The sequence below is a fragment of the Polypterus senegalus genome, chromosome 17 (assembly GCF_016835505.1).
Source record: "Polypterus senegalus isolate Bchr_013 chromosome 17, ASM1683550v1, whole genome shotgun sequence".
In the NCBI taxonomy this organism is placed as follows: domain Eukaryota; kingdom Metazoa; phylum Chordata; class Cladistia; order Polypteriformes; family Polypteridae; genus Polypterus; species Polypterus senegalus.
In genome coordinates, this window is record NC_053170.1 from 47,640,869 (window position 1) to 47,656,961 (window position 16,093).

Genomic DNA, 16,093 nt, shown 5'->3' on the forward strand with positions numbered 1-16,093 from the left:
CCTGATGAGCCCCAATTAAGACAAAACACATTGTGTGTACTCTCTTTGTATTATTTGGCAGGTACTGCATCACATATCCATGATCTGCTTCTTGTAACTGATAGGACGTGGCAGATGTTTGCTGACTAGCCTACCAAGAAATCATACAGCTTACCCCTGTTTCCCTTCTTAAATGCCATTTAAGAAGAAACATTTAATTAGTAACAGTTAACATCAGTACTTGAAGATATGGAACAATTTTTTAAAGCACATTGTTTTCATAGCAATCATTCACAATTCACCATAACTTAATTAACATATACATCCTTTAATCAGAGTCCACACATATTGGGGGTCCTTGTTTTAATACAATGCAATGGTATCTACTTTATAAAACACCAATATTATCTTGTGAATAGTATTATAAAAATAATCAAAAATAATTTTTTAAATAATTATTCAATAACCTATTCATTTATTATGAATCTCCATGTAGACAGCCTTCAACTAAACTGTTAGCCATTTTTATTCCCCCATTGGACATTTAAAATAATCTTGAATTAGTCGAAATTAAAGATACAACAGGAAGTTATGTGTCATTCTATAGTTCTACAAGATACATATCTTCAGTTGCTCACATGTAGAATTCACATTAATCTGTCCTGAAAATGTGTCCTGACAGCTCCGTCTCAGACTAAAAGGAAGTATTTTAAAATAAGGATATAGCGGGTTGGATAATGGATGGATGGATCTAGAGCTGATGCTTGTTAACAGCAGTGCTGGATGAATTTAATATATAAGAAAAAGAACCAAATATTATGACTGATAACACTGCTATTATAATCCACATGGTATAGTTTATGTAATTACTTGACATCAGCTGCTTTTACCACATGCTCACTTTGGTATAGCAGGCTGGCCAAATGAGATGTGATGCATACTTTTTTTTCACCTTAGCAGTACAGCTAGCCATGTGCTTAAAGAGAAGCAACATTTATTGGACTTGCCAACAAACAAACTTGTGATTATTGCTGTCAAGTGACGGAACAGAACATTGGAAATGCTAGAAAGGTTTTTGGAACAGCTGCCGGCCAGCCATCTCTGCGTACTGTATATGTAGTGAGGCTGCTCTCGGTGTGACTGGCATGCAGCATGCTTGTCTGCAACACATCTGCCCAGTCATTTTTAATTTAGTGAGAGGTGACTGTCATGTCGGAATCTGATGCCCAGGATGTTCAGCTGTCACAAGTTAAGACTGCTGGAGCTCAGTAGGGCATGCACATACACAGCCAGGTTTATGATTTCAGACCTACCCATGTAATGTTATCTGCATTTGCATAGTTAGATTTCTGCACCCTGAGCTCCCTCTCTGCCCCATCCTGCGTCCTGCAGCAAGAGCTAGTCATAGTAAAGTGCTTTTTTCCATAGAAAGCCATAACAGGCACATTAGCGACAACTACTGCATCAGAAGCGAAAAAAGTAGAAAAGTAAAAATCTACATATAATAATTAAGCAGGACAGAAATTCACACGATCCATCTTGAGACTTTAAAAATTGATATGAATCATTTAAATGAAAAATAAAGATTAATTGTAAAATCAATATTTTTACTCAGGCCTAATCCTGCAATTGTGACACACCAACACTTCTGCCTAGGGTTATTTTGGGGATCAGACAGATTTGCCACTTTATCATGAACAGCCTGAAAAGCCTCCACCGACTTCTTCTCATTTGGAAAAGCAAGGAGACACTCAATTCTTTGTTTGCAGTGAAGAAAATCCATAGCCCTTTGCTGCACAATGTCAAAGACCACATCAGTTTCTGAGGAGATATGTACAGTACATACAGTATATGTTTAACATGGGAAAAAAAAAACAAAACTGATGGCCTTTTGATTAATCAATTCTCACCATTAAGTTGGAATCAGGAGGACCCACATGTGAAAACTGGGCTGCTTAACTAATAATTGCTAATTTCACCAACATCCCTTAAGGCCAAAATCATAGGCGGCTGTGCCGGTAAGTGGCAGCGTGCAACTTCACTGACAAGGGCTAAGCTGTGGATGGCCTTGAGCAGACAAGCATAGTGTTTCCTGACCGCTTAGAAGAAAAAAAAGTGCAACAACAATTAACTCTTACAAGATAAGTAGTACAATATACTTTGCTGTAGCTTAATTAATTATTATACTGATTCATGAGGAAGCACTAAAATATAAACTTAAATGCTATCTTATATATATATAGATATATATATATATATATATATATATATATATATATATATATATATATATATATATATATATATATAGATATATATAGAGATATATAGATATATATAGATATATATATATATATAGATATATATATATAGAGAGAGAGAGAGAGAGAGAGAGAGAGAGAGAGATGCTGAGAATGGAAACAGGCAGCCTTGAGCTCACAGGCATCTGCTTAAAAGAGAAAAAACACTAGCCTTTAATAATAAATTCTTAAATACCTTCTACACAATGTGTTTTGCTTTAACTCATTGTTTTAACCTAGTTGCACTTATTGCTCTAGTAACACTTCTGCTTCACTTTAGTTGTCTTGCTCGTTAAGATTTTGAGCCCTTATTGCTTATTTTAGTCTTAAACAGCTGTATTCTTGGTTTTTAATGGCTACTTATTAGCAATAAGAATGAAATGACAAAATAAACCAGTATTTCTCCATTTAGCTTGTTACCATTTTCATCTGTGTGTATTTATCGTGTACTATTTGGTTTAAATAAATACTTGGAAGGAAAGTGAAGAGAAAAAAATGAAAGATTGAGTATTACTCATCCGTTTTAGACTTCAAATCATCTGGATGATATCCTTAGAAAGAAAAGAAAAATCTAGGATATGAGAATGACCTGATATGGTGGAGTTAAAGTACTAGCAAGCCATGAAATTTAATTATTGGAAAGGATTGTTTTTTTAATTAAGAAACTGGGTTGGGGCAAAACCCTGAAGCCACTGCGGCCCTCCAGGACTGACTTTGCCCACCCCTGGTAAGGTATTGATAAGCCTTAATATATACATTTAAATGCAATTTAAAATGTTTATATGTTTATGTGCTAATGTGAGGGTTTGCTTTAGTTTTCTTAAAATGAAAGCTTGTGGAAGTTTGTTTAGTCCGTCAGTCGGAAACCACAGCAGCTATGTTCCCAAAACAAAAGTTAGCTTGCTCAGTTCCCTTAGAGACAACATCCTTGACTCACAGTAGTTCAAAACAGCAAGTGAAAAGACAGGTAGGCCGCAAAAGACAATGGCCCAGCAACCCTTATGCTAAAATAAATGGTGACCTTTAATGCTACTTCAACCATAAGCTTTTAACAGCCAATAGTTCTAAATCTAATAATAAGGCACATTGATCCTTCATCTAAATTCATAATACAGTCAGCCTGCTCACCTTGTCACACCAAAAAGAGTTAAAAAGACCAGTTATTTTTCACTGACTTTTGAACCAAATCAATCTTAGGCATTGATCTCACCTGCTGTTTAATTCTGAGACTTTCCTCAAGAGGGAGACGCTGCTCCTTCCCTCACTTTCTACTGGTAATTGCCTGTGCTGCTCCTGCACACTGCACTGTTCTACACCTGCTATGTTGGTACTGCAGTGCAGCAAATTCTTATTTTCTCCATCAACAGCTTTCTGGCTGCTCAGAGACAGGTCCTCTCCTCTTTTCTGCACTTTCTGCCCATCAAACAGAACTGGACTTTTGAGCTCCTTCAACTTTTTTCCATCAGCCCCTCATTCTCCTTTCTGCCCTGAAGAGCTCACTGCGATTCTTCATTTGCCTAACCCTCCACTCCATCAGAAAGCACACAGTTTGGCAGCTCTACAGCTATATACATATCTCTCTGAATTTCAAGCTCAGTCATTACAATACATTAAGTACCAGAACTTTTTCAACATAGGAATGTTTCAAAGGAACAAGCAAAATTAAACAGGGAAACAAATATGAAACAAAACACACTTCAAAATGTTACTGGGAGTTAATAAATATTATTAGTAAAATAAACAATTAAGAGTATATGCAATGCATATACTACAACTGGGATGGACATTATATACTATGGTATTTGCATTGTACTTTACAGAACCAAAATGATTAGGCTTGAATAATTTGCTTTTGTGTCTGTTTATCAAAAAAAGGTTTGGAAAAGCATTCTTTGCGAATTTGCATTGTTTGAAAATTCTGCACTTGTTAACCAAATGAAATACATGATCATAACTTTTATTACTTTTAATGTAAACACTATTTCATAATGTTGAGTTCTGAGCCGATAAATGTGCAGATAAATATTCAATGTATTGCCTCATTTGGTGAAACATACCCTGTTACACCATTTACAAACAGGTGCTGTATTATTTTCAGGTTCACATTTTTTTAAGCAAAGCACTGCTATATCTCACTTTGACTGCCCTGTTCATCAACAAGTTGGGAATGACTAGCATTATTAAACATTTCCAGCTCTCCCCCCACCCCCCTCATGAAATCAACAAGTATGTAACATAGCTCAGCTACTGTTCTTTGGTTTTCTGTTGTCACAAAGAAAAAACTGCATGCAGGAAATCAGCATGCCTCCTTGCTCTCCGAGTCTTTATCAAAAGCACATAGATATCTTTTCAGTAAATTTCAATAAGTTCAGTAAACTTTTCAGGGCTAACTAAAAAGATTAAAGTTTTCGGTGCAAGTCGTGATCATTAAACATCACAGACTTTGAGGCTGAATTGATATTTCTGCCTGGGGATACTGAATTGGATAAAATACCCATCTTGTTCAGCCTGCCATTGCAGAGTAAAGATCTCCCTATACATTTGTTGCATATTTCCATTATTTTGCTAAAATAATCAAGTTTTGCATTCCAATTATGCCCCCAAAGCACAGTGAAAGACCTTTGGGCTCCAAGCCAAAACATGCCAAGTCAGTTATGTGGCTTAGTGAGAAAATAAAAGCGCTAGATAAACTTTGTGCCAGATTGTCAACAGCCACTGTCAGCGGCAAGTTTGGTATTAAAAAAATCGACTAGCTGGCTAGAGAAATCATCATCAGTTGCAGCCTCAAGGTTAAACATCAACCTGTCTCTGCTATGCTACCATACTCTGAGACCCTTAAGGATCTCAAGTGGTAGACAAAGCAAATGTCACTGACAGTTTACTTCAAGCGGGTACGCTCTTCACAATGTCCAACACCATCCACCGGCCATGAAGGACAGAGTGCTGCAGGAGATGTTTTTTGCATGTTATCAATTGTATTTTGAGTAATTCATTTAATGGGTTATTTCATGGCTACTGTGAAAAGTGCAGATTATCACAAATCGTGCTTTGTTACAAATAGTTCATGAAGAAAAGTGTATTTCGAGCAATCTCTAGCAAATGATTACGGTTTTAGGTAGGTAGGTAGGTAGGTAGATACTTTATTAATCCCAAGGGGAAATTCACATAATCCAGCAGCAGTATACTGATACAAAGAAACAATATTAAATTAAATAGTAATAAAAATGAAAAAAATTTAAATAAAATTAATGTTCGCATTTACTCCCCCAGGTGGAATTGAAGAGTCGCATAGTGTGGGGGAGGAACGATCTCCTCAGTCTGTCAGTGGAGCAGGACAGTGACAAAAGTCTGTCACTGAAGCTACTCCTCTGCCTGGAGATGACACTGTTAAGTGGATGCAGTGGATTATTCATGATTGACAGGAGTTTGCTTAATGCCCGTCGCTCTGCCACAGATGTTAAACTGTCCAACTTTAATCCTACAATGGAGCCTGCCTTCTTAACAAGTTTGTCCAGGCGTGAGGCGTCTTTCATCTTTATGTTATTGCTTGGTTATTGCTGGTACCACCCATTTCCCAAGTTTAATGTATTAACATTTGTTTTTTCACTTTCAGGCAATATCCTATCAATGCAACTCCCCGTGAAAGTTGAGGACTGACTTGATATATGGATTACAATTTTTAATTCGGAACAACCACAAAATGTCACTTGATCACAATTTTGTGTTTAACCAAGATAGTTCAGCAATGTCCAGTAGTCTCCAGTGAATGCAACTGCTGCATAATGTCTTAGCTAATCAAACTGCAAAGACCTGAGTGCTTCATATAGATCTTTAATATGCGATACAATTGTCCCATGTGAAGATAATGTGTAAGAACTGCCAGACCATTCTGAATGATGTTTATTAGCCCTGTATCTTAGATTTTTAAAGGTCTGCAGTCAATTGTGATCCATTTTGTAATAAATATGTTTTCTATTTTTGAATAGTTTAGTTATAAACAGTGCACTAATCTGAGTGGTATGTGAAAAGACTTCAGAAGCAAACGGCTGCAGTGGTGGTATGGAGGCATGCCACTGGTGGAGATGCTGCTGCTTCATGTAAGTGAGAAGTCCATCAAGCTTAGTGCCCGTCTCTCTGCCACAGATGTTAAACTGTCCAACTTTACTTCTACAATAGAGCCTGCCTTCTTAACAAGTTTGTCCAGGAGTGAGGCGTCTTTCATCTTTATGCTGCCACCCCAGCACACCCCTGCGTAGAAGAGGGCACTCGCCACAACCGTCTGGTAGAACATCTGCAGCATCTTACTGCAGATGTTGAAGGATGCCAACCTTCTCAGAAAGTATAGTCTGCTCTGACCTTTCTTACATAGAGCATCAGTATTGGCAGTCCAGTCCAATTTGTCATCCAGCTGCGCTCCCAGATATTTAAAGGTCTGCACCCTCTGCACACAGTCACCTCTGATGATCACAGGGTCCATGAGGGGCCTAGGCCTCCTAAAATCCACCACCAGCTCCTTGGTTTTGTTGGTGTTAAGGTGTAAGTGGTTTGAGTCGCACCATTTGATTAACTTTCTGTACTCCTCCTCCTGCCCACACCTGATGCAGCCCACAATAGCAGTGTCATCAGCGAACTTTTGCACGTGGCAGGACTCCGAGTCATATTGGAAGTCTGATGTATATAGATTGAACAGGACCGGAGAAAGTACAGTCCCCTGTGGTGCCCCTGTATTGCTGAACACAATGTCAGACCTGCAGTTCCCAAGACACACATATTGTGGTCTGTCTGTAACATAGTCCACGATCCATGCCACCAGGTGTGAGTCTAATCCCATCTCAGTCAGCTTGTCTCTAAGGAGCAGAGGTTGGATGGTGTTGAAGGAGCTAGAGAAGTCCAAAAACATAATTCTTACAGCACCACTGCCTCTGTCCAGGTGGGAGAGGGATCGGTGTAGCATATAGATGATGGCATCCTCTGCTCCCACCTTCTCCTGGTATGCGAACTGCAGAGGGTCGAGGGCGTGACGGACCTGTGGCCTCAGGTGGTGAAGCAGCAGCCGCTCCATGGTCTTCATCAGATGTGACGTCAGAGCAACAGGCTGGAAGCCATTCAGCTCACTAGGACGTGATACCTTTGGGACAGGGGTGATACAAGAGGTTTTCCAAAGCCTTGGGACTCTCCCCTGTTCCAGGCTCAGGTTGAAGATGCGCTGTAGAGGACTCCCCAGTTCCAACGCACATGCCTTCAGCAGTCGTGGCGATACACCATCTGGACCCGCTGCTTTGCTGGCACGAAGTCTTTTCAGCTTTCTGCTCACATGGGCTGCTGTAATTGTGGGTGGGGATGTCTCACCTATGCTGGTATCAGCAGAAGGATGGTTGGAGGATGCAGTACTCCGAGGTGAGAGTGGGTTACTGTGATCAAACCTATTAAAGAAGTTGTTCATTTGGTTTGCTCTCTCCACGTCTGTCTCGATGGTGGCATCCCGCTTCGAGCTGCAGCCAGTGATAATCTTCATCCCATCCCACACTTCCTTCATGCTGTTGTTCTGCAACTTCTGCTCCAGCTTTCTCCTGTACTGCTCTTTCGCCGCCCTGAGCTGGACTCGGACACTGATATACATATTCTGTGTCATTTCAGAGGACTGCATTTTATTTGAAGTGCATGACACTAGGATTTTTATTTTTTGCTTTGATTGCTCTTTAATAAAGACTGGTTTCTTTTGAATGATGTTTTTGGTCCTGTGCCTCCCTTTTACACTAATAATTAATTTGCTTATGTTATAGACACTCAGAGTTGCCAGTGCACAGGGCATCACAAGGACAAGTTTTACATTCATAGATTTCAGTCTGCCACAGATTTGATACTTAACAGTATTTAGCAGCGGCATTATGCGTAATTTTGCTTATAAGAGATAAGGCAAGGAAGCTGCACTTCTGTAATATTTATATCTTCCTGCACAAAGTTTACAAATATCAACAATTTTGTCAATTGAACTGGGAGAGTTTTAAATCAAAATCAACCATCATAAATTTCATCTTTCTCTGCCATCGTTAACAGAATAGCTTTGATACAGGTACCTAAATTTTAAGTCAAGGCCTCCAAAAACTGCTGTACCATAGGTTCAGGGCCTCCCATAACATAAAACCAATGCTATGATGCAGAGCATACTCCTGGATCATGGTCCACCTCTGATGCTCACATGCTCATTGTAGGTGCTTTTGGCAGTATAAAAGTGTCAGATTGGGCGCTACAATCAGTCTGCGACTACAAAATCCCATATGCTGCAAGCTATGATGCACTGTGCATTCAGACACTTTCTCTCATGGCCAACACTAAGTTTTTCGGCAATCTCTGTGCTACAGTAGTAGCACTTCTGCAAAATCAGACCAGATGGGCTTGCCTTTGCCCCCCCCCACACACATTAATGAGCCTTGGGCCCCGGTTCACTGGTTGGCCTTCCTTTGACCACTAATGGAAGGTACTAGCCACTGCATTATGGGAACATCCCACAAGATCTCCCACTTTGGAAATTCTGTGACCCAGTCATCTAGTCGTCACAATTTGTCCCTTGTCAAAATCTCTCAGATCTTTATGCTTATCCGTTTTTGCTGGTTTCAACACATTACCTTCAAGAACGGATTGTTCACGTCCTGGGTATGACATTCAACTGCATACGGCCCTGTAAGCAGTCCTCCAACGTGCAGGTAAATCATGGTGGTTGGTGGCAGGACTGGCAACTCCAGCCACCGTTTATATAAAAAAAAAAAAAAAAAAACTTTACAAAGCTCTGAGAAGACAGACAGGACTCATTTCTGCTCTCAGTGGGAGTAGCTGTGCTGTAACCGCCCACAGGAAGGCTGCTCACATTATGAAAGGGATGGGGGAAAGCCCTCGGAATCCACATCCCTGGAAGAGTCAAAACCGTCGGAGACCCAATGAGGTCAGGCCTGTTGGGGATCAGAACTAATGTGGTGGTGCTGAGGCATAGCCCGCTGCACGGCAGCACTCGGGTCCCAATTTGAGGCAGCCCATCCGGGTAGGCGTGTGTAACTTCTTGTCTCTCCGGCATGATGATCATACTCCTCTGCTGTCGGAGGAGCTGCGTAAGCTAAACATCTCAGTGACGGCATTCTCCGAGTTGAGCAGACCTGGGATGGGTCAGATCTCTGTAGCTGGGTTAACATTTTATTGGTCTGGTTGCTCTGATGGCTATAACACTGAGGGAGTAGCTGTTACCTACCAAGGCAGTGACATTCATGTCTGTGGTGACTCCTCCTAAGAAGTCAGTAGACGGATTAGGAGAGCATGGGGTGTCACTGGAAAGGGCTGCGTGGCTCTCCCGATATCTATACAATAGGACGAAGGTCCAAGTTTTTAGAATCTTGCTGCTTACTGTGTTACTGTATGGTTGTGAGACACAGACTCTATCCAGTGACGTGGGACAAAGACTGGACTCCTTCGGTACTGTCTCTTCAGAGAATCCTTGGGTAGCACTGGTTGGACTTTGTGTTGAATGAGCGGTTGCTCAGAGAGTCCCGAATGAGGCGCATTACCTGCATTGTGAGGGAGCGTTGGTTACAGCACTGTGGGAATGTGGCGACATTCCCCGAGAATGATCCGGCTCACAGGATCCTCACTGTTGAGGACCCGAGTGGCTAGACCAGGCCAAGGGGACACCCACGTAACACCTGGCTGCGGCAGAAAGATGGTAATTTCTAAGGGTTGGGATTGGACCACGTATCTGCCTTGGGGGTTGCCAACCAGGATCCAGAGCCGTTTTGTCATGTGGTGGGTACGGCAACACACTGCACCAGTGCATGCTCCCCAACCTGACCGGACCAGATTGAAATCTCTGAGTCAGGGTTAATCTACTTTTTTTTTGATGTGCCTCCTCTGAAAAATGAAATATTTTGAAGCACCACTATTTTTTTTAGTCTTAAATTGTAAAGTACTGATAGCAGACACAACTAAAACTGAGATTTCTTAACTGTGATATCCCCGTGATAATGTGCTTTTTAGCAAGATTTTAACAAGTGACAAAAGATAGTTTTTGTGTGAATGTATATGTATTTTAGTTTTCTTACATACATCAAATATTTTTTTAATGGATTATTTCTTTAAGTAGGAAGAGTGGTGTGGTTCAATAACAAATAAAAATTAGAAAGCCTAAACATCATATAGATTAAGTCAGCAGATTGTGTTGAAAGTTTTTAAGCACAATTACTTTTAAATCCAGACAAGTCCTGTACTTAAAAGGAAGGCCGAAGGTTACCAAACAGTGGCAAGGAAGACATGCCAATACTTCAAGCTGTATCCGATTACTCTACAACTTGCGAAAAGTAGGAGATTCCATGGGACTAAAAATTGCAAAACCAGTTTACAGTTTGAGAAAGAAAGATTCTTAGAAACATCAAAAACTTTGTTTGGGAAGTGGACATACTCAAACAGATTAAAGAGTTTGAGCAAATTCATCCATCGTTTTGAAAGCCAGTGAATTAGGTGTATGTAACAAACACATGTCGCAGAATTTAAAAATAAATATGATGGACTAAGCAACAAGAAGAGAGCGACATGGTGAGAGCGTCGTGTCGAGAGGGCTTTTAACTTTCTATACTTTGTCTGCATAGTTGGAGTGATTGAAGTAATAAGGTAATTTTTTTGAGCACCTGGAGCAGTAAGGAAGTGCCATATGATTCGAGCTGCAAAGTTTATCAACCTTAGAGCAAAGATGCTCTGTCCAATAATGATCAGTGCATTAAAGTAAGACATTCATTGGTTGATAAATGGCCTATTGTCAAGGATGTTGAGACTTTGTATGTTCGAATACATTCTTGCAGACCAAAATTATTATTTTGGTCAAAGATATAACTAATACATCATACGCTGTTCGTGTCTAGGACAATTAAGTCACTTGGAGTACTGGGGAAAGCAGACTGTGTATGTGTTGTTCATACGGTATTTGTGTGGTTTAAAGTGCTAGGGAATAACATGCATGTATATATATATATATATCTTTCATATGGTACCTTTGAGGCTGGGGTCTGTGTGTATGTGTGTGTGTGTGTTAATCTTAAGGTGCGACAACAGACCAATCCAGTAATGAACCTGATGAGTACACTTATATTTGAAAAGAACAGGTAAAGGATTAAATAGAGGGGAATATCACAATAATACAGGTATGTCTACTTGGAGTAGAACAAAAAGAGCCCCGCCAACAGAGAGGTACGCTTTCACCAGAAATTAAAAGAGAATCTGCTTTGACAATTTTTCATTTTCTCCTTTAATCATAATGTAGACTCCATGTCCAAGTGTGGACAGTCAGCAAGCTTGTGTTTAGCACAACTGTATACATTTTGATATAATACCAAATAAAGAATAACTATCCCTTGTTGCTTTGTAAACAATAGGCTTGTTAGTTTAAGAGACAACTTTGTCTATTTTACTTGCAAATTAGTTGAGCATATAAGCCCTGTATTTTCTTTTTATACCCTGCATGAGTATTTTATTTAATTAGAATTGTGAAGAATTATAATTATGAAGAGCATTTTATTTTCTTTTACGCCATATGTATTATGGATATACATTTTTGAACATGTTTTTGGATATAAAAACTAGGTACTTTAAGGGGATTTTATTTATTTTTGCATTTTTATAGTCACTGAAAAGTAAGTCTATTGAATTTTATTTAGTTAATAAAAATGAACAGATAACACCTGTGGTTTGCTGATAAACTATAAAAATAACAAGGATAACAACTTAATATAGAACATAAGGCTTCTACAAAGTTGGTTATGCTGGAGTTAACTGTATTTTTTTTTTTATCTTAAAAAACACTACATTCGAATTGAGCAATTTTAGTAAACTTAAATTGGTAACTGATGTTGGTAGTAACAGATTACCCCAATTGGATTTACTTGAGTTATGATATCTTTATGCCCCCTATCAATTGAACAAACAAGACAAAAGTAAAAAAAATATCCTAAAGGGATGAAAAGAAAAAAAACTAAAGTGAGGTGAATAACAGTTATATTACAGATTAAATCTGAGCACAGAAATTGTCAATCCCAAACTTAAACAAAACAAAATAAAATTCATTTTACAAGCTACTAAGGACACACAAGTTCAAGACACTTAAAAGGATTAACAACAACTTTCCATAGAGGTCAAATAAATACCATATCAATAATTCTGGTAACTTATCTTAAACTGGCCAGTTACACCAGCTGTTCAAGTTTTTTGTTTCCCTGTTCCCCATTGTAAGATGAAGGTCTTAATGCATAATGTAGGGGTTGCCAGTTACTTCTTTTAACAACTGTGTGAACAAAGTGATCTATAATAATAAAAGGCAAAGCCCTCACTCACTCACTCATTCTCCAACTTCCCGTGTAGGTAGAAGGCTGAAATATGGCAGGCTTATTCCTTATAGCTTACTTACAAAAGTTAAGCAGGTTTCATTTCGAAATTCTAAGCGTAACTGTCATAACGGTTAACAACGTCCGCCATGTTGAACTTTCTTATTCATGGTCCCATCTTCACAAAATTTGGTAAGTGGCTTCCCTGCGCTAACCGAAACCAATCTACGTACTTATTTCGGTGGTATGATGCCACTGTCAGCCGCCATTTTGAACTTTCCAACGTCACTAATTCTCCAACTTCCCGTGTAGGTAGAAGGCTGAAATTTAGTACTTATTTCAGTGGTATGATGCCACTGTCAGCCACCATATTGAACTTTTCAATGGTCTTTGTTACTTATGGGCCCATCTTCAAGAAATTTGGTACGTGGGTTCCCAACACTAACTGAATCCTACTTACATACATATATATGTCCATAGCCTGCAGCTCGGTCACCGTGTGAGGCGTCATTGGGTCCCCCATCCCAATGCCTCCCACGTTGTTGGCTGCCTGCCTATATAAGGTCGTCCATTGTTCCAGTCTCTACATTCCATTTCTTGCTTCGCCACGGGATTTACGTCTCCCTACTGATAACTACAGCCTTTTTATTTAATCCACGGCTTCTCCGCGGTTTTATTGTTCATTTATTACGATTATAGTTATTGTGTAGGTATTTTAGACTTACTTTACATTGTTCAGGTACCCAGTTCCTTTATCATTCCAACCGTACCTCCATTAACATGTCTATCGAGGTGATCACCATCGATCAAAGAACTGTCACTTACCGAGTGGTTTCCATGCCCGGAGATGGCACCTACCTTTTCCATTCTCTTTGTTACATATTGCACGGCCATATCAGGCTCACTCTTGATATCCAGAGGAACATTGTGTCTTATGTATTGAATGACTGGGACAGGTTCAAGGTGTGGACTGATGACGGTACAGGAGATAATTATTCTACACAGGAGCACTAGAAGAGTGAAATGCTTAAGCCCTTCACCTATGCATCTGCATGCGAGTTGATGGCTGTCGGTGAATTGTTCGGTTGTCACTTTCAAGTGTACTGAAATGGCCAAATATTATACACTTTTCGACAACCACCAATGCCTCTTAAACATCTTAGATTCACAGGTGACGATTTCAGTAGTGGACACTTTGATGTTTATGAATGTTTAAACTCTCAAAAGCTGGATGTGAAGTTATCGAATTAAACCGGTTGTATACTTACAACGCTTGACAGATGCCGAATGTCTCTTCAACACAAGTCCTACAAATACTGTCGTAATTGAAACAAACCATGAAACTCAGACAGCAGCAATCCAAGCTGTGAGATTTGAAACAAGATTACTGTTCACATGGCCAACTGTACGTTGCATGCTCAAGAGTAACCTCAGCGCACAGCTTGATCATATTGCAACCGGAGGGCCGAATTCACAATGTGGTATACAAAGAGATCATTAACAAATAATTATTGGTCTATTTTCCCTCAGTTTAAAAAGGTTTAATTTTCTTTTTAATAAAACGTTTAATGCAGTACTTCGCCGCTATATATTTTTACATATATATATGACAGCAACACTTATAACAGTGACAAAACAATTACATTGACAATCATGTTACGTTATTTTCAAAATGTTTCCTTTTCTTTTTCATTACTTCTTTAACACACTACTTCTCCACTGCGAAGCGCGGGTATTTTGCTAGTATCTAATAAATTGAACAAGGCTCTCACCAGTTGTGCAAGGCTTTTTGTACCTGGCTATTAATTACGCTATTTTTGATTTATCAGAAATGTTCCTTTATTATTTATTTCCCATTGAACTAGTAACTTACTTTCCTTAATGATGAGGGAATTATTTTATTTGTTTGTCAGCATGTGCAGGATACCTGGGTTCTAATATATCACAAGTTTAATACATTTTAGAAGATCATGAGTGAGTAATTCTGTGCACAACACACACATTGGAAAGAGTTCTCCTTTAGTAAACAAGAATGTAAAGATATACTTCAAAAAGATCAGCGTGATATTTATACTTTGTCACTTTCTTTTCCAACAAGTGTTTAACCTTTGCTTCATTATTATCCTCTTGAACAAACCATTCCAATTGATCTATTAGATTTGTCACAAAGATAAAATGCATTTTTTCTCTGATTATTATTATTTTCTTTAAAATAAACCAATTTTCCACCTTGAATACTAAGTATATATAAAAAGGATTGGCATAAGAATGGTTTCCTCAAAATCATGCCCTTGCTCAATTTCTATAATGACCAGAACACTGCCATTACAGAGCTGGCTGATTTAAAACTGTTGAAGTGACAAGTTGCTAATAAAGCACTGTATGCCTTTATAAACCACTACTACATATACAGTACTTTTACAGAAAAGTCAAGCTACTTCAGGTGCCCTTCAGATTTTCATCATGCCCATCACTGTGACAATCACCAATTTAGATTACAAGCTCAAGTCATTTTTATTAGTTCTTTAATAGAAAGGGCTATAATTTGTTAAGCACTCGTAAATACATTACAAAACTTAAAACAAGTCATGATTGTTTTTATGTCACAGCCATGTGCATCACCCCTTCAACCAAGCATCCCTAATATATGTAATATACTCTGTTAGTTAGAACTAAAAATAGGAGAATATGTATTCCTAATGTCATTAGTACATATGCCGACAAGGTCATTGAAATTCAATATTATGGATATACCTCTTAAAATTATCAACATTTAAAAATTCAATTATGGGCCCAAGTCTAAATACAAGTGACCTAAAGATTTACTTTTAGTTTAACCTAAATGTTTGAGGCAATGTGTGTCAATTCAGCAGCCAACTAATATGTAAACTACATGTGAAAGAAACTGTGTGTGTGTGTGTGTTAAAGGGACTAAAATGAATGTTATTAACATTAAAGAGGCCCATTTAAAATAGCATTTTAAGTCTATTAAAATAATGAAAGGAATCAAATATAGTGGTTATTTTGTCTTTAATGAAAAAGGAAAACAGTCTCAACCTGAATACAATACTCACATAAATTTCCATTTTTCTGTAAAGTCCATAGTTAAGTAGAAGATTGTGAGTCATACGGATTCTATGTGGCTTCATTGGATGACCTTGTCCATAATAATAGTTTCCCACATCCCCTAAAGCAAAATAAAAGATTTTAGTAAATTCTCATTTAGAATGAAACCCAGTACCTGAATTCAATCAGCTGTTAAGGTTACAATAACTAAAGTAGTGATGTGCAGGACAATACAAAATTATCTTGGATCATTTCTATGACAAGGGACATACATAAACCAGATATTAACTATCCACCATGTACAGTGGGGGAAATAAGTATTGAATGCGTCAACATTTATTTTTTCAGTAAATATATTTCCAATGATGCTATTCACATGAAATTCTCACAAGACAT

At 38.6% G+C, this 16,093-nt stretch overlaps 1 protein-coding gene across 1 annotated transcript in view; it reads right to left on the bottom strand.

The window, feature by feature from the left end:
- Nucleotides 1-16,093, bottom strand: part of LOC120517306 (histone deacetylase 1) — a 52,028-nt gene that overhangs the window by 27,890 nt on the left and 8,045 nt on the right. Inside the window, exon 2 of the mRNA XM_039739516.1 lies at nucleotides 15,706-15,818. Coding sequence (XP_039595450.1) covers nucleotides 15,706-15,818 — 113 coding nt within the window. The remainder of the gene's footprint in view (nucleotides 1-15,705; nucleotides 15,819-16,093) is intronic.